The sequence below is a fragment of the Tachysurus vachellii genome, chromosome 16 (assembly GCF_030014155.1).
Source record: "Tachysurus vachellii isolate PV-2020 chromosome 16, HZAU_Pvac_v1, whole genome shotgun sequence".
NCBI classification, from domain to species: Eukaryota; Metazoa; Chordata; class Actinopteri; order Siluriformes; family Bagridae; genus Tachysurus; species Tachysurus vachellii.
In genome coordinates, this window is record NC_083475.1 from 15,518,183 (window position 1) to 15,542,881 (window position 24,699).

The 24,699-nt window shown below is 35.9% G+C and overlaps 1 protein-coding gene across 3 annotated transcripts in view; it reads right to left on the bottom strand.

Annotated features, from left to right (window-relative positions):
- The window catches only part of btbd11a (BTB (POZ) domain containing 11a), a 194,326-nt gene that overhangs the window by 13,206 nt on the left and 156,421 nt on the right, over nt 1–24,699 (bottom strand). For 2 of the 3 annotated variants that reach the window (XM_060889542.1, XM_060889541.1), the window contains exons 4-9: nt 23,851–24,003; nt 17,354–17,519; nt 11,108–11,197; nt 8,910–9,011; nt 6,225–6,318; nt 2,609–2,744 (exon numbers count right to left, since the gene is read on the bottom strand). In XM_060889542.1, coding sequence (XP_060745525.1) covers nt 2,609–2,744; nt 6,225–6,318; nt 8,910–9,011; nt 11,108–11,197; nt 17,354–17,519; nt 23,851–24,003 — 741 coding nt within the window. The remainder of the gene's footprint in view (nt 1–2,608; nt 2,745–6,224; nt 6,319–8,909; nt 9,012–11,107; nt 11,198–17,353; nt 17,520–23,850; nt 24,004–24,699) is intronic. The other variant, XM_060889543.1, reaches the window with a different exon arrangement.

A 24,699-nucleotide genomic window follows, 5' to 3' on the forward strand; every position in this document is an offset into this window, starting at 1 on the left:
GCAGGAGTAAATGTACAGTAATGAAAGCCACATTATGTAAAAATGCAATTACTGGAATAGGGGAAATTATTAATGTACTAACATTAACTTCTGAGAACATTTGGTTAATGTGATGCCATGACAGCGATGCATCATTACTTGTACCCATTCATAATATTTCATATCCCCACGTTTCGCTTTAGTTTTCCAGCTCGAAATGATGAACACAGAGCCGACACGGTGTTTTTACCAACCGAAAGATGAGCTAGAGTTTAAAAACTGTAAAATATAACGTGCATTTTTAAAAGATGTCGAGCCCATTAATATTTATGACTCATTTATCAAGAAATGAAAATAATCTTTTGCACATTTTACTGTTGTCTGCTCGGGGGCATGATTATAACTCAGTTAAAGTACACTCTGACTCTGAGAATGTCTGGTTCGATTTACGCAAAGCAACAAATCAACATAAGTCTCGTTGTCTGAAATGTCTCAGGGGCTCGTAGCACAATGAAGCAGGTTTCTTAAACTTGGCTCAGGCTACAATATTGTTCCAACTCAAATGGGTCTGACCGACTGCCTAAAGATTGCAATGGAAATGCCGGATGTCTAATGCATTTGATTCTCGGTTCCAATTGTTACGGTGAATTTCAATAAGCCTTCATTATGCAGCGCCGAGCCTGGGTGCGAGTGGAAGAGTGGGCGTCCACATTCACACACTTTACAATTCCCACGCATTGGGGAACGATGTTTCTGTACATGTAATTTACCCAGCTCTGATACAAGAGTGTTTATTGAAAACTGTTTATATCTAACATTTCCACTGGGTTCTTAAATCCATTTAATACTTGTGTGGCCCTCAGGTCAAATTGACTTATTTATTACTCAAAGTCAAAGTGACCGGAGGATAATATTTGATCAGACTAATATTATTTGATCGGATTTATTTCAGTTGTGGGGTTTGTTCAGAAAAGTTAATTGGGCTCGCTGTCAAAAACTACTACAATGCTGGGAGTCAAAATATTCCTTTTAAGCATTTCATTAGAGTCCTTATGATTTTGCAGGGAGGTTTTATTTTAATTAACAATGAAGAATTTACAGTTAAGAAAAGCAAAAACAATCACAGACAGTGAACATACAGGTTAATATTTTTAAATGAAATCGATCTTTTTATAATTAATAAAGTATATAAAATAACTTTTTTTCAACCTGAGACTTGGTATTCATCACTTTGGGCAGTGGTGGCTCAAGTGGTTAAGGCTCTAAGTTGTTGATCAGAGGATCAGTGTTTAAGCCCAAGCTTTTCCAAGCTGCCACTGTTGGGCCCTTAAACAAGGCCCTTAACCGTCACTGAACCAGGGGCACTGTATTATCTGACCCCAACCTCCAAAATTGGGATAAGCAAAGAAAGAATTTCACTGTTCTGTAATGTATATGTGATCAAATAAAAGCTTCTATACTATTCTTATAAGATCCTCAGGATACACACACATACACACAGGTCTGTTTTATCCAGTGTTATTTCAAAATTGTGCCAAGGCTGCATGAATGAAGAGGAAAAAAAACAATGCAAATGTGATTGTGTGTGTTTTGTATTTGATCTTTATACAGTAGCTGGTGTTTGCTGTGTGATAAATACTTTCAGTATAAAAAGATTAAGACTAAAGATTTAGAGTAAAAGTTAACAAAGTAGTCATTAGATTACTAATAGTTGTTTCACAAAGTTAAAAAAAAAGTGATTTATGCTATACGTGGATTATATACCGAAGCTGAAGCAAACTTGAGTTCTGCATCAGGACAATGATCCAAAACACACCAGCAAGTCCACCTCTGAATGGCTGAAAAATACCAAAATGAAGACTGTGGCCTAGTCAAAGTCCTGACCTGATTCTTATTGAGGTGCTGTGGCATGACCTTAAAAAGGCGGTTTATGTTCAAAAACCCTTCAATGTGGCTGAATTACAACAATTCTGCAAAGATGAGTGAACCAAAATTCCTCCACAGCGCTGTAACAGACTCATTGCAAGTTATCGCAAGCGCTTGATTGCAGTTCTTGCTGCTAAGGGTGGGACAACTAGCACTTTTTCACACCTGTGTGTGTCCACACTGAATTCTTTATCATGTCTGTGGTGTTTTAAACCCCCAGGTATGTTCAGAGTCAATCCAACACCACCCAAATGGAGCCAAAAAAAAGCTTTTCTAATGAAATGCTACTTAAAGGATTCTATTTTGACTCACTTCAACACTGAGTCCCAGTTACATAGTAGATTTTGACAGCAAGCCCAGTGAACTTTTCTAACCTTTCCAGAATGTAAAAAATAAATAAATAAATCAAATCTGATCAACTATTATTAGATGTTTATCTTGGTCTATTGTCTACTATATACAACAGCTCCCTGATTTGGAAAGGACATTGGTGTTAGAAACCTAGTTAATCAATATAGATCCTTCTAGTTTAAATCTAAGTACAAAAACAGATATAACAGAATAGCGTTACTGTATTCGGGTTCATCCCTTCTTCTGATAAACTGATGACGGATTACTTTACTGTTTGTTTAGTAAAGGCATACAATGGCATTGAGTACACCCCTAATTCATCATCTTGCACTGGTGTGTGTATGTGTCTTACCTGTGCCCATGTGCTGCAGCGAGGCTGTATGAGTTCATATCCCCTAAAGGAGCCGAAGTAATGCCATTGCGGTATGTGGTTCCAATTAAAGGGTCCGCTCCCCTCTCCAAAAGCAGGCTGACCAACTCAAAATTGCCTGTAAACATCGCAAAGAACAAGTAAATACATTTTATTCAACTATTCCTAATAATCTACCATGTTATTACTCGTAATGAACCACTGAACTTTATTGTATATGACTGGAGACGGGGATTTATTTATAATCCCCAGAAGTATCTGGTTCTTCCCGTGTTTTCTTTTTTGTCTTAGCTTTTCAAAATCTGTGTCCAATCTTTCTGGAAATTAGCTTTGTGATAATTGATTGTCATTTGTTCAAAGTGCCATATCACACTATCAGACATACACGTGCATCAATCAGGGCTTTCATTCAAGTATTTTCTGTGCTGTCAACACACAGGTGATTAAACTCACTTTCTAATTAACAGACAAATATAAAATGGGTTACACCTGTGATGCTGCAAAAAAAACCCTTCTCTTCTTTACTAAGTGCATGTTTATGAGCCGACGTGATACCTTCTGCGAGTAAGAGTAGGGAATCTACTAAAATACACAGAAAAGGGTTGTTTGAGGACCAAGATTGGAAGACATTGTTCTGAACGATTACACTGAAAACGAGTTATTTATGGTCTGCTTGACTGTGTTTTGATGGATTATGTTTGAGATAAAAGCTGTTCTTTTTCCTGAGGCATTTTTGGGCTAAATACACCTGAACAAAAAAACGAGCCAATTAAAATGAGAATAATGAGTAACATGGAAATGTGCTGCATCTGCATTAGGAGCACTAAAAGTAATTAAGCTTTTCTCTGAAACATGCCTTGTGTAGATTCTGCTGAGAAATAAGTACGAGTAATGTGGGTCCAGTTTCCCGAAAGCATCCTAACCATAAGGTCATGAGAGAGAGAGAGAGAGAGAGAGAGAGAGAGAGAGAGAGAGAGAGAGAGAGAGAGAAAGAAAGAGAGAGAGACAGACAGACAGACAGACAGACAGACAGACAAACAGACAGGCAGAGAGAAAAAGACCAACAGACAGACAGACAGACAGAGAGAAAAAGACCGACAGACAGACAGAGAGAAAAAGACAAACAGACAGACAGAGAGAAAATGACAAACAGACAGACAGAGAGATAGACAAACCGACAGACAGAGAGAGATAGACAAACAAACAGGGAGACAGACAGAGAGAAAAAGACCAACAGACAGACAGACAGAGAGAAAAAGACCAACAGACAGACAGACAGACAGAGAGAAAAAGACAGACAGACAGAGAGAAAAAGACAAACAGACAGACAGAGAGATAGACAAACAGACAAAGAAACAGACGGGGAGACAGACAGAGAGAGAAAGACCAACAAACAGACAGACAGAGAGACAGAGACAGACAAATATGGGGACAGAAAGAGAAAGACCAACAGACAGACAGAGAGACAGACAAAGAGAGAGTGACAAAGATCTCACTCTACAATTTACAAGTTGTATGATGAACCAGTAAACAGTGCACATGTCACTATAGTGAGTCTGATTAAAAAAAAAAGGTAAACATAAACCTCCTCATGTCATGACATAACTGTTTAGAATAAGTAGTTTACATTATACTACATTAGAGACATCAGTTTAGCGCTTCTGTCCTACTTATATTTGATGCGACACATAAAGACTTGACTTAACTTACCATCACTGATTATTTCTCTAAACACCCCAAAGCTGCTGACTCTAACACTGATGGAATACATCAAATGACCTCTTATTCACAGTCCAGACAGTTTCTTATTTCTTCCAGTGAATCTACCAGACATGAAACCACAGTGTACCAGATAAGACAACAAATTCTCTTGTAAAGCTGAATCATCTTGCCATTGTCTCTGCCTTGCCTTGCACATTAGCAATCAAAATTAAGATTACTGCAAAGCTGCTTTGAGACAGTGTCTACTGTAAAAAGCACTGTACGAATAAAACGTGAATTTAATTAACGCCGTTGTGCTTTCGAAATGGAGCTCAGTCGATTTTCCTTTGTTGAATTTGATGAAGCTTCTTTCTCCCCTTTTTAATGCTCTCTATCTTGAATCTGTACTAATTCAGTCGACTGTAACTGAACAGGATGCCAGAACACTGGCCACATAATCTTTGCTCTCACTCCACGATGCCAAGCTGATGATGGATTTGTGTATTAAGAAAAAGAGTAATACCTCACACTGTAATATATAATCGTAAACCCTTAAATAAAATCCCAGGGTCTGTCAGCAGGTCCAGACTTACATTTCTCCTACTTATCGGGTTATTTTTAATAGTGCAAATCTGAATTGAACAGTGCATTTCTACAAAGTTTTTCAGAGACGGATGAAAATTTGTCTACAGTTGACATGCGGCCAATGTTCAGTGACTTTCCCCAGCAGCAGATATTCGTTCAGCTACATGCCATTTGAACGAATATTGACCATTTGGCTACGATGTGGGTTTATTTTTCTACACACTGATTAAATCTGGTGCTGAATTACAATATACTACAATACGCATTGGAAGCATTTCTATTAAAAATCTTTATAGACTTGATTGAATCTGGTTTGTTTTTAACATCACAATTCAGTACGTACAAATACTGCAATTAAGTCCAAAAAAATACTTGTACAAAACACTCTGAAACATAACAACCGAGATAAGAATTTTGCCACTTCCTGTTTATTGCGGACCTTTTCACAGACTCCTGCTGATTGTTTTTCTAATGCAAATCAGTGTCCCGTCCTTGGCATGTTGGGTGCTGGGGGTATCTGACCAGCTGTATGTCAAACTGAGCATGAGGAATAAGAGCTGATGAAGTTTTGATGTCATGAACCTCACACAACCTTAAAATCACACATTCGTTTACTTATAGCACTCTTACAACATGTATGCAAGATCTCCTGCTCAACCCTTGATCCTCTTTAGCTATAGAGAAAGGATTGAAGAAGACATTTAGCTTAGCGCCTAATCAAGTAATGCCACCTGTATGAGGACTTGGAAGTCAACTACTGTAGCTAAGTGATTTTCAGAATGATGAAGACACTGTTTATGTAAATTTAATGAAAATCTTTTGGCCTCATTCATATTCATGGACATGCCTCTCTTTGGATTTTGTGTTATAGTTGAAGAGAAAATTATTGCCATATTTTTGTCTCGATTTATTGTACGATTATTTCCAGAATATTTGGCAACATTATTTACTGCATTAAATAACCTGATCAAATTTTAAACAACTTCAGATCTCTAATGAGCAAGCCAGGAAAAACTCCCTGACACAACATGAGGAAGAAATCTCCTCTTCCTCATACTACACCAGATTAAATCATCATGTGATTAAATCATATTTTTAGTATCTTTAATATAACTATAGACTATACAGTCAAGTAGTGCTAAGTGTGTTATGAGTAAGAGAAAACATCCGTGTCACTGGCACGGCTTGACTCGACTCCAGCTACTCGATCCACAAACAAATCCGGGATATAAAGCAACATCTAGATTCACATGTAACCCTTGTTAAAGAAAACCTCTTATGAATAACACATTGCTGAGGATTGCTGTGTCACCTGCAGCAGAAGCCAGCTGGAGCGGTGTTTCCGCGTAGTTCTCAGCTCCATCCTGCAACGCTCCCTCCACATTGGCTCGGGCGTCCAGTAGAAGCTAGCGTGGATCAGGCCGTAACAGACAAAACACATCATTCTAAAGAAAATGCTCATTTTTATACTGTGTCTCTATCTGTTAGATTTCTACAAAAGCAAATACAGCATAATTACGGAGGATGTATAAAAAAAAGAGAAAGAGTTGAAATTGTTCATCTCAACAGCCATAACAGGACTTGGGTAATTTCACGTGTAACTGGGTGAAAGTAACATTTCAAATCTAAAGACATCCCTCTTCCCCTCGCCATAAGCACTTTCTGACAACTTATATAAACATACATAACATTTTGATTTTTTTCTAATAAAAATGCTGCTATGTTGACATTATTAGTATCTGAGTGAACAGATATATACTGTATACTGTATATTCAGTAAATCCAGCAGTTCATACAACTCTAATTACCTTCACCCTCCCTTCCACGTGGAATTACCCGAGACGACGTCCTGTTACGTCTGAAAGCACATAGATTCCTAGCAGTTCCTTTCAGAGCTGCAACATCAAACGTCAAAATCGATAAATTACAATAAAAAAGTAGGCAATAAGATTTCATTATCAATTAGATAATCTATAAAGCACAATGTAGCACACACTACGCCACTACACAACACAAGCAGTCAAGTATTTTTTCCATGCAGGTGTTTTGATAAATGTACACAACACACACACACACACACTATACAGAATAGATATTTAGTGATATGTTGAGGTCACTATCCTGCTTTCAGTTCACATCAACCAAGCTGGAAGCTTTTGAGTCAATTTTTGTGTCCGCACACCAGAAATGATACGTCAAGCAAAATAAACTTTATTTTGCTTTATTTTGAATTTGACTAGCCGAAACGGAACAAATAAGGCTTGAACTGCAGGTAAGAGTCTCGACCTGTCGCATTCGCTAACATCAAAGACTCCATTTCCAACAGATCACGAGGCCTACATGCATGGACGCATCAGACTCACTCCCACAAGCCATCTGTACTCCTACGCTTACAGTCGCTGTCCTTCTAATTCTGTTCACCTGTTTTCAAATCTGTCAGAAAACTAAACTTGTTTGAATGCAAGTGCAGGTGAGTTTAGTTTAACAGTTCAAACAATGTTCCAGGCAAAAGACAGGTCTAAAGCAGCCGATGGTCGATCTGAGATATCTACAGTTACATTTATATCAATGAAATGTATGAAAAGTGAAAACATCCATACTTGTACAAGTAGGTCACAGACTAGGAATACCATCAGTCTAAAACTCTGCTGGGAGGAAATACAGCAAGAAGAATACAGAATATCTCTAACAGTAGACAGGCTCAGAAACGTCTCACATTACTTCACAAAGAAACAAAGGAAACAAAGGCGCTAATAAACAGTGATAGAGACAACTGAATCACTGGGAAACATGACAGTCCTATTAAGTTATAGCAACATCTTTCTTCTCTTTAACTCTAATTGTCATGACAGGTTTTTGAATACTGAACATAAGTTTCCATAAATAAAAACATAAAGTAATCGAAAGACATTGACTGTAAGTGTGGGAGTGCAGATGCCTTGTGGGAAGATGAGTCCTGTGAGGTCATACTCGTAGGCCGCAGCGATCTGTGGGTAACGGAGTCTGTAACATTAACTGGTTTGACACCGGTGTCCAAGAAAAAAAAGTGTGTGTATATATTCATTACAAATATTCCTTATAAAAAATGACTATAATTAATTATAATTATAATTAAAAACATTTATTATATTTTTTGTATTAATATAAAAGATCGACATAAGCAGTTTGTATTCTCGTGGCATGACAGAAGAATGTCAGTTATATTAAACTTTAATTAATAATCTGAGTCCTGTAGTAGTTTTACTAATATTAAATGCTGGAAAAAAAATACTTTTAATAGGTTGTATTTATTAATGGGGCTATTTTTAAAATAATAAATTTTACCAATCAACTGAAAAGATCAAATCATTGAAGTAAATTTAATAAATTCATTGATTGATCCTTGTTAGTTGCAGCTTTATTTACATTGTAGCTGCATAAATATTTTATGCATAATGACACCGGTATAAGATGAACGAATTCTGTAGCACTAGACTTTATTGTAGCTCTTACTGATCGCCTGCAATGGGGAGGCTGTGATCTACTCCATGCATACATCTCCTGCTAGTCTGGTTTTCTGTTAATCATAGCGCTAAAATAAAAATCAACCAACGGAGGAAAGAGAAAAAAATCACAATCAACACAAAAAAAAAAAAAAAACCAAAAGAAAACAAGCCTTTTCATTAAATGAATGGTTTCAGTTAGTAGGAGAACTCATACAACATAAACAAAGCATGTGGCTTTTGCTTCAGAGGTAATAGAGCGCCTGTGTTCTTAAGAGAACAAACGCTCCTGTACGTATATACGTGTTCTTTAAAAAATTCAAGTGCTTTTAGTAGAAAACATCCTGCTATGCACTGTTTACTGACTCATTAAATCCAGCCTGAAGAGAAACATCCAGTCCACAGGAGTATTTTTTGCCAGTATTATTATGTTAGTGCATAATAATAAAAGTAATAATAATAATTGAAGGAGAGTGCAGAGATGGAAGGCATTGAATTATTCGCGTCATTACTACCTGCACGACAGGGACGTGTCCGTGCAACACGGCGAAAGTGAGTGGAGTCCCCTGCCTGGTGTCAGGATAAACTGAGGGGTGTCTGTGTATTGAGCTGGGAACCTGGGAAGTCATATAGGGGAAGTTCAGGGAAACAAATAGCATTCAGCCATTACACACTGGAGTTAAGTTGGACGTGGAAGAAAAAAAAAAGAGAAGCAAGGAAAAAATATAAAGAAGTGACTGAGAGGAATGTTGGAGCGGAAAGTTGGAGACAGCTTTTTTTTCCCACCTGCCCCTGTGCTAACCTCAGACAGTTAAGAATAGACTTATAGGATTTTTTTTTAATAATAGAAATCCACCCAATGCTGAAAACTAGCCTTCCCTTTCCTCACTCTCCATATAATAACTCACACATATCCCAGTGCTTTAGCCAGAGACCTGGCCATAATCTGCAGGGTTCTTTGCAAGTTTTAAAGGTAGTGACAGATAGACTGGAGGAGAGATAATTGGCAGAGATCATAAATGCTGGAGGACACACTAAGGAATGACTCATAAGCAAAGTGCCAAAAGCTGGGACTTAAACATCCTTTGCTTCTCTCTTAGCTGTGCTTTCTATCAGGCAAAAATCCATTTATTAATCATGTATGCTTACATAAAGATGCTATCTGTGAGTAGCTGAACAGTCATGACTTTGAGCTATGAATAATGACACTGACAGCTTGGAAATGTTATGGATAGTATATGAGGGTCTGGGAAAACAAGTCAGGAATTAAAGCTGTGTCCCAAATCACATACTTATGCACATTTTGTAGTATACATACTGTGAGTAGTGAGAGAGTTCACACTGAAAATTCCAACAAGAAGAAATAACTTCACAGCTACCTGGATGAGGAAGTTATTGAACGTTTTGGTTTATGTAGCGCAACAGGCGCAGGGCTAGCAGATAGGCCTTTAAATTTACATAGCCGAAGACAAGAATTGTTTTTTTGTAAATTAGTCCAAGGTGTGTGAGATTTATTATATCAAAGTTTTAAAAATTTACTTTACTTTACATTAGCTGTGTTTGAGATCATTTAGCAATGCTTAGCTGAGAAACGGTTTAAAGCTCCAATTTGCAAAAAAACAACCACATTCTAATCCATACACAAGACGCTTAATCACATAGTATAAGTGTAAGGTGTAGTATGTCATTTGGGACACAATCTATTGACTGGGAAAGCTGGGAAATCTATTTATTTTGAACTTTGGCCTAGTCTATCTTCATGCAGAGGTTGTTTCTGGAACAGTCAGTGAGCCTGAAACCATGGTAGGTACGTGCAATTTCCTCACACAGTGAATGTCACACTTTCATCAGTTGTTTGATAGCTATTTGTAATCAGATCCATGATGTTTATCATGATGTCTGTGAATCTTTATGTCCAATTTTCTCCATTTTAACATGTAAGAACTTCCAGAACTTCACAAAACACATTTCAGTTGAGGAAAGTCTTTACTTTTCAAAACTATACATAGTAGAAAATGTCACGCTTTCCCTAAGCAAACAGTTTTCCCAGGCTGCCACACATATATACCCTTCAGTTCACAGTTTTCTAAATGTGATATTTTAGTGCGTTATAAAACGAGAACGCTCGTTTCTGAACAGGCACTTGGCATTTTGTTCAAGAGTCACTCTCTCCACAAGAAACCACAAACAGATCAAAACACAGTCAAATCCATGAAGCCTTTTCCATTGCCAAGACAGGCTTTAATAAACTTTGGGTCATCTGAGTTCGGGCTGTATGGGATACTTCATGATTTTGACTTAAATGGGACACGATAAGTTAAGTGTGTCTACTTTGGGATGAATTTGTATAAAATTTAAACAAAATGGATTATGCAAATGAATAATATACTGTATTTGTAAATCCTTTCTTTATTGATTTTATAATTAATATTTAAGCAGACACACTTTTAACCCCTCAAACTCTCTCTTAAATTATCAAGCAGATTATTCAGTAGCTACATTAGGAACGGTGTGTAAAGGCTGAGGAATAAATACAGCTCTGTGTTGGTTTAAACTGAGAGCTTCAAGGGTTAAATACAGCACTTAGACTTTTTACATGGCATGCTGACAGCAAGAGAAGAACATGGACAGACATCAGCTACTGATACAGAACAGGATCCAGCTATAAAGACACACTGGGCTCCATATATAACATCCTCTGATTCATACTGACCTCACTGTTGATATCGGCCCCAGCGTCCAGCAGCATCTGTACCATGGCCTCGTCACCACGGACACATGCGTACATGAGTGGGGTCATTCCCTGCACACACACACACACACACACACACACACACACACACACACACAGAGGAATTTAATTGTGTCATAAAACAAATGGTGTCTACCTCGCTCCGTTCCTTTCTATTTTCTCTCTGCTTTCTTAAAACAACTTGTTTATGTTTTTGATTAACAGTTTATTTAATTCTGTTTATTCTCATGTATGTATTATTTATTTTTTCTTTTTATCTTATGGTGATGCAAACTGTGTATTATCTGGGTCTTTGTTGTAGCTGAAGTTTGAGAGTGTGAGTACGTGAGGGTGAGCAGACTGTCTGGTTGTGTTTGTTGTTGTGTATTTGTTGTGTTATGTATGAATGTTTTGTTCATTTGTGATTTGTGATTAGGACCACCTTGAAATGAAATAATTCAATAAATTATATAAGGTTGGAATAATAAATTTCAGGAAATTAGAAAACAGAGAATAAATCAATTTGTAGATATTTTGTAATCACTTGAAAAATTGCAATTTTGTACCCATTAAACAACTAAATACAATAAATACAATTTCTCAAGAACAATTTATCACTCAGAAAAACAACACGATTGATTACAAACAGAAAAAAAAGTATCTTTAAAATAAATGCCATTGTGTGATAAAGTATCAGTAAGTAAGTAAACTGGTTTCAAAAATACACAGCATTGTGTTTAATACAATTTTTATTCCCAATGGAGAGAAAATAAAGCTTTTGTTTCACAGCCATGGTGAAACAGGCCTCATTTCCATATTTTGCATGCGTCTGTGAGCAATTGAGGTCATATCAGAACCGCTTGCACATAGCAAGGCTTGCTGTCTCACCTAAACTAACCTAGTGTCACAAATTCATCAAAATATCCCTAAGAGGTTTGTTAACTCTAAATATGCCCCCTGTTTTATTTCCACTTTCCTTATTTATTTCCAAACATAGTCAGATGATGTGTACACACTAGCACTGGTAGCTTTATAGCGCATATAAATACGCGGGAGACTTAAGTTGTTCATCTGAGAGATGCAGTGCTCGAGAAGTAAATAAAAGGGATATTTGCTCTGGTGCTTAAAGTGCTATATCACACATAACAGATTCAAACTAAATCTTACAAGTTATACAAGATATGACATGTTTACTCTCAATTAACTCAGCAGAAAACCAACAGAAGACAATAAAGTTTAAAAATATAGCTGGGATCTGAGGGGATGATGGCGGGTTTTGTTTTAAAGGAATCTGGTCATCATTAGAAATACTCTGATTTGCATAAAAACTCAAGGTTACAAAATTCACCTTGTTTGAGATGAGAGACGATATCTGATGTACCTTTATTAATCCCCTGTAGCGGAAATTCAAGATAACACAACAGCGAAAGTAAGAGAAATATCATCAAAGAAAAGTCTATAGATCAAAACAGTGTAAAATAAAAATAACAGTGTAAGATATCTAGAAATAATACATATAATAGAAACATAAATATCTATCTATCTATCTATCTATCTATCTATCTATCTATCTATCTATCTATCATCTATCTATCTATCTATCTACTGTATCTATCTATCGACAGACAGACAAATTGATAGATAGATAAACATGATAGACAGACAGACAAGTAGGCAGATAGATAGATAGATAGATAGATAGATAGATAGATAGATAGATAGATAGATAGATAGATAGATAGATACAGAAGTTTACAATATTATGGTTTGTATATTATGCAAATTATGGTTGTGTATGAACCTCTGTAGTGTAGTGTTAATTTCGTCACCTATTTTTAATTTAGTCTTAGTCTTAGTCTTGTGCCAAATGTCCTTGTTAGTTTTAGTCATATTTAATCATTCACATATCTTTTTTTGTTAGTCTAGTTTTAGTCAAAAGAAAACTCAAGGTATCTTAGTCAAGTTTTAGTCGACTAAAAGTCTTTTAATTTTAGTCTAGTTTTAGTCAAAAAAATGTAGTCTTTTTTTTTTTTTTTAAAATAACATTATTACTGAGATTATTACTGATAAACATTTCAGTAAAAAAAAAGTGTTTCACATATTTCACTCGAACTTGACTGCACATCACATTTTTTACTTTATTGATACTGCTTTTAATCGTAAAGCTGTCATGTACAATAAAAGAGCCTGCGCAGTGACAGGAAATATAATTTAACACAAAACGCCTGCCTGGACCAGGGGTGGACTTGCGCTCAGGAGTTTTTTTTTTGAGCGGCGTGTGGACGAATTGTTTCTACGCACACACTAAACAGCGCGAAGCCGTGAACTCGTTCTGAATATTTTAAAGGCGTAACAGCTGATGAAAAAGCAGAGACAATTGTAGACGAAAATGAAGAGAGATTTTATCTTAGTTTTTATTTTATACAAAACATTTTCGCCTCGTCTTTTTTCGTCAACAATAATGCATGTTAATTTAGTCTTAGTCAGCGTTTTTGGACAGTGGTGCAGTCTTGTCATCGTCTCGTCTTAGTCATGAAAAAAAAGGTTGTTGACGAACATATTTCGTCTCGTCTCGTCTGACGAAATTAACACTACTGTAGTGATAATTCCTGTACAGACGGCAATACTGGAATCTGAAGTGAAATTGTCTAAAATAGATTAGGGTTTAAAGGCTAAAATAGGCCATTTGCCTACTGTAGGTTAACATTTAACAGTTAACATTTATCAGAGATTCACAATAACACTGAGTCGACTGGACCCTGCTCTACAGAGAACTCCAATTAGACTCAGCTGGACTCAACAATAAACACCATTATAACAACCACATGAACCACGAGTACGTGCAGTGTCTGCAGTGTCTCAATCAGTGGTGTCAGGGTTCAACAGCTGAAACTAGCACAACCAGTATCCTGAGACTCACACAAACAAGTGCATTTACTCTTTGTGTGTCATCTTTCATGAGTATAGACTGTAAAATATCAACAACAGCATATAGCCTTGTTCTTTCTACTGTGTCCAGGAATGCAAGAAAATGAGTCTCTTGTGTGAAGAAAAAAATCATCCACCTTGACCATATTTTTTTTACTTTTACGTTGTTATGTCATATCACTATTATTACTTTTCTAATGCAATCTAATATTTCAGATTTTCACATCACTTCACACACACCTTGAGGTCTATGATCCTATGGATGGATCTTCTGTCATTTTCTTCCCTATTTATTCATCTGCCAATTCCTATCAACCATCCATCCACCAGTTTCCTCAGAGGCACATGAAATCAACCATCCACATCTTTTCCAACAGCGTATTATGCTGCATCACAGGGAAGTGTAACACACTTTGAGGAAAACACTGTCTGCCCTCTTTCTGCATAGATTAGAAAACAAACACCCATTATTGACAGGTTTCTCTCAAACTGAAAAGGGAGGAAGAGAAGCCCATCCTAACCCATTCTTTCTGCAGATTATCAGATTTAAACTTGTGATCTCTCAATGAGTTTTAATTGCTTGTATCCCAATCACATTGAAGATGCAAATAAATCTTTCAAGATTTGATATTTACACAATAGAGAAATGGCTGCAGAACAAATTTACAACACACAAAAAGCTGTATACATTTTAAAAAAAATTGACTTGGGGTTCTATATAGAATTGAAAATTCTAGAAAAACTTAAACACTTAAGAGGTAAGAACTCACAATAAAGAACTCATAAATTATTCTCAAAAGAAATATCTAACTTGGATTCAAAAATCCAACTGGGTTTTTTCTATTTTTTTTTTTTCAAGAATCAGGAAGTGGTAAAACAGTAGAGTTTTAGTTTCTATATAGAACCATTCATTTTAAGAGTGTAGTCAATTTGCTTATGTATAAATCAGAGAACATTAAAAATCCAACCATGTTTACATTCTCCCATTGATTCTCACACCATGGCATTAATACATTTAAAATGAAATGATCAATATCTGCACAAGACTATTATTTTACCATAAAAGAACTGACACTACTGTATGACAATGTTTGTGACACAATTTAGTAATTCACTTGCAATGAAAAGCATTTATTTGAGGTTGTGCACATACGTAGAAAACTAGCTGGCTTGATGGACACAATAAAATCTGCTCCCAATGTAAAATTCTTCAAATGTAATTTTGTAGGACTCACTTACTTTAAACTAAACAATATGATCAAATTCTGAGTGTTTTCTGCTTTGTGTTAAACAGCCAGACTCTGGACTAAAACCTCTTGGGTAGGAGTAATAGTGGCATAGTTAGGAAGAGAAAGCAGGTGGTGGGTGAAGAAACTTTATCATCAGTAGAGGAAGAGAGAGTTGGGAATCGATAGAAAGTGAACTTCTGGCTTTCTCCCAGACTTCAGCTATTCTATGAGTCCATGTGTACCTCTGCTTGACCAGTCACAATAGTTAAGTTCAACATGTCTATTTCAAGTGTTATATAAATTCCTCCTAAAGTACTTTCAAGTGATGAAACACAACATCACATCTCTAGATGGTTATGATCTACTTATAATGTAATTTCTTTTCTCCTATTTCTATTTTGTTTTCATGCACAATTAAATACTTTCATGCAAATTTCTATCCGCTGACATCATACACAAAATATATCTTTAACACTATTATTAATATAGCATTCATTTGAACTACTATTTAAGAAAAACTCCAGCAGCATTAAATACGTTTAGATGAAAATGTTTTTAATATTTTTCATTCTGGTATAGATTTTTGTTATACCTGTGAAAAAACTTTGCTAGCACAATTCTGATGTCACTTAATAGAAAAAAAAATCAAAGAGTAAGGTTCATTAGTTCCTTAAAACAACAGCACCACAGACATTTCTTTTCCTTTTTCTCTCACTCAAAGATACAAAATGCAACGCAGGTTACGCTGTGTTACAGAATGTTGTTGTTTTTTTGTTTTTTTTTGCATCTACAAGATGACAAGAACGATGGCGCTGATATTATTACGAAAGTTGCAGCTTGTTGAAACTGTTAGCTGGAGTGAAAATAGTTGAAAGCAAATGAGTCGACTCAAAATTGAATCAAATAATCTTTATATCTTACATTATGTTGTTACATGTTCAAACTAATAACAAAAAAAATAAACAACATATCATATTAATATCTATAATGTCTCCCAAGTGTCCCGAGAGAAATGGAAAAAGATCCCTGTCAGGATATGTGAAGTACCGCCAGAGTCAAGACATGAACTGCTGGTATCTAGTTGGCCTGCAGCTGGTAAAAAGGTCTAACACAAACAGTGGCTTGGAGGAATCTGTGTGATATCAGTGTGCTTTTCTAAAGAGAGTCAAGCATTCCTGACACAACTTCAGAAGGGCTGCTTGTAAATCTTTGGAAGCACCATGAAGACCTTCAAACAATCAAACTAGGAGATTTTTCTCATTACTGTAACTACAGTGTCTTTGCATATAGAGATGTAGATACTGTTCTAACTGAAACATAATTATGCCATGTACCACAATACTGTACATGTCTATGATACACACTATTTATCATGGGATAGATGAGTGCTTAAAATACAGTAGTCTGATAAATATAACAGTGCTAGTAGGATTGCACTTAACAAAACTTAAAATACAAAGTAAAACATTCTGTACATTATTCAAAATTGTAACAATTCGAAAAAATTCAGTACAGAATCTGCGGAATCAATTCCAATTTCGGTAGCGCTCGTTCTGCACAGGGTCACGGGGAACATGGAGCCTACACCGGGGATACAGGGCATGAAGCTAGGGGCATCCTGGACCCACCTTAGTGCAGGGCATACTCAGAAATAAACACAATTTAGAGATACCAGTCAGAAAGCATGTCTTTGGACTGGAAATGGAAACTAGAGTACAACCCTGAAGCACAGGGAGAACATGCAAACACCACATATCGAGTGGAAGTAGGAATCAAACCTCCAACCTCAGGTAACCACTAAGCCACTGTGTAACTGTTATATTGTCAATGTAATATAACAGCACACTGAAAAATGTGCCATATATTACTCTGCCATAGTGGCAAAATGAATTAAAATCGAATTGCTGCCAATGTCGCAACGTAGAACAGTTCAGGCTTTATGAGAGCTGCTATCTGTCCTCGGTAGTTTCTAAAAAAAATTGTGTTACCAAAATTAGAATGAGTAAACATTTGTGGTTCTTGTCATTAGAGCCATAACAAGTGTGTTTCTGCATGTATCAGCAGATCTGACCTGTTCGCTCATGCTGTTTAAGCCATCAGGTCCCAGAAGATTGACCGCTTGCTTGACCAGGTCAGTGCGGCCACAGTTGAGCATCCGAAAGCCCAGGTCCTGCAGAAACTTGGCCTCTGTGGAGGCTGCGTCCAGCTTTCGCGTGGCACAGAAGCAATCGTCTGCTCTAAAAAGACAAGAAATGCTGTCAGAAAATATGCTACATTAAAAGCAGGAGCAAACGGAAGCAGAGCACCTGGGTTTTATGTCTGTAATCTAACCTAATGATTTACTGACGAGGTCCCATTTAACTGTAAAAACCTGATCAAATCACTCAGGACAGATTCATTAGAAGATAAAAATTAGCCACATTAATACATTTAGCCAATGAGATTTATTGGAGACAGAATTTTTTAATTTTTCATGCAAATAACCCACTTTTTATGTGTCATTAAATTGTCATTAAATTAGATTACTGTTAATATTATTTGAAAGCATAATAACTTGGGCAAAGGTAGTAGTGATTTCCACCCCTAAAATAAAATGATAAATTATTAAAAAATTAGAAAATGCCTTGGCTATTATTCACAGATACCTGGAAGTCCTCTGATCACACTTAGGTTAAAGCTGAATGGAATATTACTACATCACACTGAAAAACCAGCAACTACATGCTACACCAATAGCTCTGTCATTTATATATAAACTTCAAATATATATTTCAATATTTCAATTACAACATAATACATTAAAAATGGTTCAACTTTAAAGTAACCTAAATTTCTGCTGTTGGTTTATTAACCTGCAATGCCATTTGTTATGGTAACTATAGTATTTTGCTCTCTAGGTAGAAAAACATGTAGTTAGCTAGCTACGTGTAGCATGATAGCTAAATTGAAATGCTCTTGAACAGTAGGTATAGTTCTTATAAATAATCAAATAGGCAATTTGATTGATTCTTTGTTCAGCAATGAGAGTTAATTTTAATCCAAGGTGCTGATGATAAATAGACTGAAAGGGCAGATTTTAGATAGCTAGCTACAGCAAACCTGCTAACTACAGTAGATCCACAGTTTACAGAGACAAGATGTTTATAAGATGTAAGAAGATTATAATGTTCATTTTCTGGTGTTCATTTCTATTGTTAATTTTCATTTAAAGGCTTCAGTATATCAGATATCTAGCTGACAAACAAGAAACCTGGCTGGTGGTTCACTTGAACCCTGCTAGTATCTTATGGATGTAGTAAATCTTGCCCACATCTAAAATCCTATTTTTGTCACAATTTCTTTAGTGCTTTTTACTCTGAAAATCATATTCATGCATATTTAATGAGTTGTTGCAGAGTATCTCTTCTACTCTTCTATTTGAAGTCCGTTGGACTGCCTGCTAGTTGTTAATATTCATAAGCAGACACCCAATGTTCATTAATAGTAATACATTTTTGAAATACAGCTGCTGTTGTTGAGAATAAGAGGTACAATATATTCAGCTGTAAGGATGGCAAGATGCTTCAGTGGTAAGTTAAGACGTAGTTTGTCAACAGTTGCTGTTGCACCAGTAGGACAGCTGAGTTTGCAAGAAACACTAGCTCTCGCAAATCAGCTAGCTAAATGCTAACGAGATCAAGAAACAGATGTTTTTTGTATGTCAATACAAGTAGGCATCTTTTTTTTTAAAACTGAGCAGAAATGTGCTGATTCATTATTTAATTTAATGAAACGTAGAGCTAAATCAATTGAAATCATCCTAGCATTTGTTCTGAGTGCTGTCTTGAGAGAAATGTGCTGTGCTGTTAGTATAGAAAGTGGGAAAGCAGTTGGAAAAGAACCAAAAACAAACTTTACTCTCTGCCCATGAAGACTTTTAACTTTGAGGAACAGATGGACATTTCTTTGGTGAATTGCAGCAGAAATTGCTTTTGTTTTAAATGGATGTTTTTACTGGTCATATTTTAGCTAGCGTAAAATTCGCTATCTAGTATTGTCAATTCTATTTTGTTATACACCAAATAGAATAGAATTGAATACCTTCTGAAGACAGAACAGAATAGTTTCTGGTGACAGTGAGCAGAATAAAGCAAAATAATATTTTCTGTACACAAAAGAATAGAATACTTTATGAAGACAAAATAGAATAGAAGAGTTTCTAGTGACACTGAAGTGACACTGAGTAGAAGATAATATAATAAAAGTATAGAATTATATTTACAGAATAGAATATGTCATACAGAGACAGAATATTATAGAATATAAAAACAGATTGCTTTCTGAAGGCAGAATACATCAGAATAGTTTCTGGTGACATTGAGTATAATAGAATGCCTATTTGAATAAAAGAATGCTTTCTGAATACAAAATAAAATAGAATACTTTCTGGTGACTCTGAATTAGAAGACAATATAACAAAAAATTTGAAATTATATTAATAGAATGGAATAGATTATTTCCTACAGAAGCTGAATAGTGCAGAAAAAAATAGAATACTTTCTGAAGACAGAATAGGTTAGAATAGTATTATTTATAGTTAGAATTATACTGTAGAATTAAATAATTTCTGAAGGCACAAAAGATAATGTTTTCTGGTGACATTGTGTAGAAGCGAATATAATAAAAATACAGAATTATAGAATAGAATAGAAAATCTTAGAACTTATTCCTTACTGAAATAAGGCATTGGTCATGAACAGTACAGTTACAGAAGGAAGATAAATGAATAAATGAAATAAAGATAAATGAATGGTCTTCCTACAGTATATTCTATAATGAATGCACTAAGACATATTTTATACATTAAACATGGACTTAATTGTGGAATGAATATGGGTATAAATGTACTTCCAACTGCAGTTAGATATGAACACCGATATGTAAAGTCTGTTTGTTTCCTCTTGTCTATAGGGTTGCTTACCAGAACATACAGCAGCATTTATGTTTCACTGCTGTGTAGTTAATGGACTGTATGCACTCTAATAACCCCAACATCAAAACCATTGTGAGCTGAACAGGAAGCTTGGCACATACTGATTTCAAGTCAAGTTTTATTTCAACAAACTACTGCCAGGCTAAGAACAGCCCTAAAGCAAAGCTTTGTTTATTTGGTAGGTTTAGAACATTTGTCAAACATTTATAAGTGAAATCTGTATCAGACATTTACACAGCACCATGTCAGAAAATCTCATACTAAGGAGGCTGCTTCTTATTCAGTCAACTTCAGTCAGGGTCCAGAGCGTGTCCCAGGAACATGGGGCTTGAGACGGCACCATTTGGAGGATGAACACATTCATATACTCATTCTCACCCGATTATGATGGATGGATGGATGAATGGTTAGGCAGACAGACAGACAGACAGACAGACAGATAGATAGATAGATAGATAGATAGATAGATAGATAGATAGATAGATAGATAGATAGATGCATGGATGGATAAGCAGATAGATGGATGGATGGATGGATAGATAGATAGATAGATAGATAGATAGATAGATAGATAGATAGATAGATAGATAGATAGATAGATAGATAGATAGATAAATGGATGGATGGATGGATGCTTTATTGATCCTGGAGGAAATTCAAGAGAATTCAGCACTGACATTCCACCTACCAGTATATTTTATGCAGAAACACAATTTTTCTGTACTTTCAAAGAGATAAATTTCACCTTTCAATAAAAATGGTCCAGTTAGTGTTTAACCAAGCCTATATTCTAACAAACTTCATCTTGAAAACCTTTTTGTCTAATTAACCACTTAAAGGTCAATTTAGGAATAATTTAACACAGCGATTTACTTTAAATTGCATCTTTTCACGGTAACTAAACAGGGGGGAAAAACAGGAATGCAAATCCACTTGTATGATATATTCTAAACCAGAATTTTGTGAAGGTTTTGTACATTTATACGGAAGCGTATTGCATTTACTTGAGTAAAAAAAAAAATCTACTCTGTTTTTCTGAATTAATGACTTAATTATCTCAGAATTATGAGATAATTTTTCAGGAAAAAATTTTTTTTGCTCTGTTTTTCTGAATTAACAACTTAATTATCTCAAAATTATGAGATAATTTTTCATGAATAAAAGGTTTTTTGCTCTGTTTTTATGAATTAACGACTTAATGTGGATTGCATGGAAGTAAACATGTCCCGCCTTTCAAGTTTAATCCGGTTTTATTTTACTTTGGGTTTGAGACATTGGGAGTTACTTCTGTCTTTAAGTAATATAAATGGTATTGTTATTAGTGCATCAACTTTGCGCAGACACCTCAAGACTTTGCGCCACAAAGAACATTGTGATCTGCTTGACGTTGCTGCGTTTCTCTAGGATCAGTTGAACCGATATGGTATGCTTCACGGTAGCCGTATCACCATTCATGAAAACCCGTCGATTGCACCACTGATGCAGATCCCATATGGTTTGAGTTTATCATATGAATCAACATGCCATAAAAAGTTCGGGCCTGGATTATGACACAAACGTCGCCGAAGACGATTCCGGCGCCTCAGTTGCACTCCATGGGGATCCAGTATTTTCAACAATTGCCTGATTGTCTCTTGTGTCACCACATAGCCAGCCTGAATGCATCTTATATCCGTGAAGCATACCATATCGGTTCAACTGATTAAACTTGAAAGGTGGGACATGTTTACTTCCATGCAATCCACGTTAAGTCGTTAAACTTTTTATTCATGAAAAATTATCTCATAATTTTGAGATAATTAAGTCGTTAATTCAGAAAAACAGAGCAAAAAAATTTTTTTCCTGAAAAATTATCTCATTTTGAGATAATGTCGTTAATTCAGAAAAACAGAGCAAAAAAAATTTTTTCCTGGAAAATTATCTCATAATTCTGAGATAATTAAGTCGTTAATTCAGAAAAACAGAGTAGATTTTTTTTACTCAAGTGAATGCAATACGCTTCCGTACATTTACAAGCTCATTAAAAGCTTTTAAACAAAACTTGATCTGAAAGGATAAAAGAAAATACAGACCATATCTATTTGAAATGGAGTCGTTTTTATTGATTGATAAACCAAGGTCTCAGAAACAGACAAAAATAAACACAATCCTTGGAGGACTAATTTCAAACTCAAAATCTCACTTCAGTCTGTATCACGAGTCCCGTCGCTTCTATACTATGTGTTTTTGCTTAGCTTTGGCTTCTGTTTTAGGTCTCTACCCTCAGCTTGTTTTTGATTAATTCCCTGATTGCTTTACCTACGTCTGGTTGTCTCCTCGTTGGTATAAAGCTGGCAGTAATGAATTAGAAGTGATTAAAACTCTAAACCCCACAGAACCTGCCAGCATTGCCTTGTACATAGAAGTTACTGAATAATTTCTCTTACAGTCTAATCAGTCACCATTACAATATACAAAACAACAAATAAGAATCTATCATTATCCAAACATATTATCCAAATGATGAAAGGATAAAAGTAGTAGCAAGTCATATTTCCTGCTTGTAATTTTAACTCTCAGGATATTACAGCTAAGAAAATTGTATTTAGGACAATTCTGAAAGATAAACTCAACTACTGTACGTCTACCAATTCTTCGTGTTTGTGACATTTGAATTCCATGCTTACATTCATTCTTTTATTCCTTTATTAAATTTGCCTGCGGGAAGAGCTTTCACTGTGAACACTGACTGTGTGAATAATTCAAAATTATTTATCATGCCAGCATTGTTGAGGTTTAACTTAATAACGGTGCAGAATCTGTGTGGTAAAAAAAGAGAAGAAAAAGTTGATGTGTTGGTATAAAGTAATCTTTTTAGATCAATTTAAAGAGTAATCACAAAACCCATAGCCTTTTATATTTTATACGTTATGCAATGTTCCCTTTTGTCTGAAATAAGAACTCTTTTAGAATCAGGGCATGGTAACCTTAGCCATAATAGAATCAGGGCATGGTAACCTTAGCCATAATAGAATCAGGGCATGGTAACCTTAGCCAAGGCTAGAACTGGTTCCAACACTGAGCTTCGAATCAAATCTGAGTAGAAATTCTCAAGAAAACACCTGCTTTATTTTATCCAGAATATTAAAAAATGCATTTAAACTCTCTGTGTTTAGAGGTTTCGATTTTTATTGTACACTCTTATATGTCTGCTGTGGCCTGAATTGGATTCCTGGGCAGAGAATCAGAGGGGTTAACTCTCAGTGCCGGTCTTAAGCCCAGATAAAATGGGAGGGTTGCATAAGCAAGGGCATCTGGCGTAAAACCTGTGCCAAATTACAATATGTGGATCTCTGTGGAACCCCTGAAAAGGGAGCAGTTGAAGGGCAACAACAACAACAACAACAACAACATCAACAACAGCAGCAAGAACTCAAATATGTTTCAGCTTACACACAAAACTTCCTGATTCTGAACATTAAAGCATCCTCACGCTTCACCACCAGCTAACCACAGTGTCAATGCCACATCTGCTGTTCATCACATCTAATAATCCAGTTGTTAGATTTGTATGTTAAACCATACAAATACATTTGTGGTGCAGAGCAGTGTCTTACTTTAGCTGCCGCGGCTCACAGTCCACTCCAGGCAGGAGCAGTCTGGCGGCCTGTCTCACGTCATCGCTGTCTACAGATACGCTGAGCCGGTGCTCGGTGTGTGCTACAGCCACCCGGATCCACTCCATTAGTGGAGGCAGCACGATGAACGGTCTGGAAGAGAACGAACAGCCAGAGAGAGATGATCATCTTATCTGTTCTTAGTATACTGAGAAAAAATGAACAAACTACAGTTTAGCAAACGGCAGAGAGATAATACAACATTTTTCTATTTAAAAGGAGTAATTATTAAAGCAGGGTGTCAAGTCTACTTCAGATATGTTCTCCAATTTCCATCTAAGTTTAAAATGATTTCTGTGAAGTATTTGTACAGTTTACCTACGTATCTGACATTGCCAAGCCTTCTTTTCATTCTAGAGCTTCCTGGGTTTGACTTCTAGTCCTATTCTATCTTCAACGTAAATGTTGATATCAGACTATTTTTGCTCTCAATTGACCCAAGTGCTTGTTCATAAGCATCTAAATTTTAAAGGTATTAATTTTATATCAGTCTTGCAGCTGATTCATTCATATGTTTATACTGAAAAAGTCCCATAAGTCCATTTCCATTCTGTTTGCAGACCGGAAAGCAAGTGTGCTTTAATAACATGCTTAAAAAACATTTACCTACACTTGTGTCCATGTCTGTGATATTCTCATGATGTAGGCATTATGTCCTGACAGGTCACATGCAAGAAAAACAGCAAAGATTTCTTTCATGTGCTACTAATTACAGGCCTCAGATCAGTGCAGCTCACAATCTGAGAATGAAATGTAGTGAATGTGATTTTTATTTTTTTGGTGTCAGAG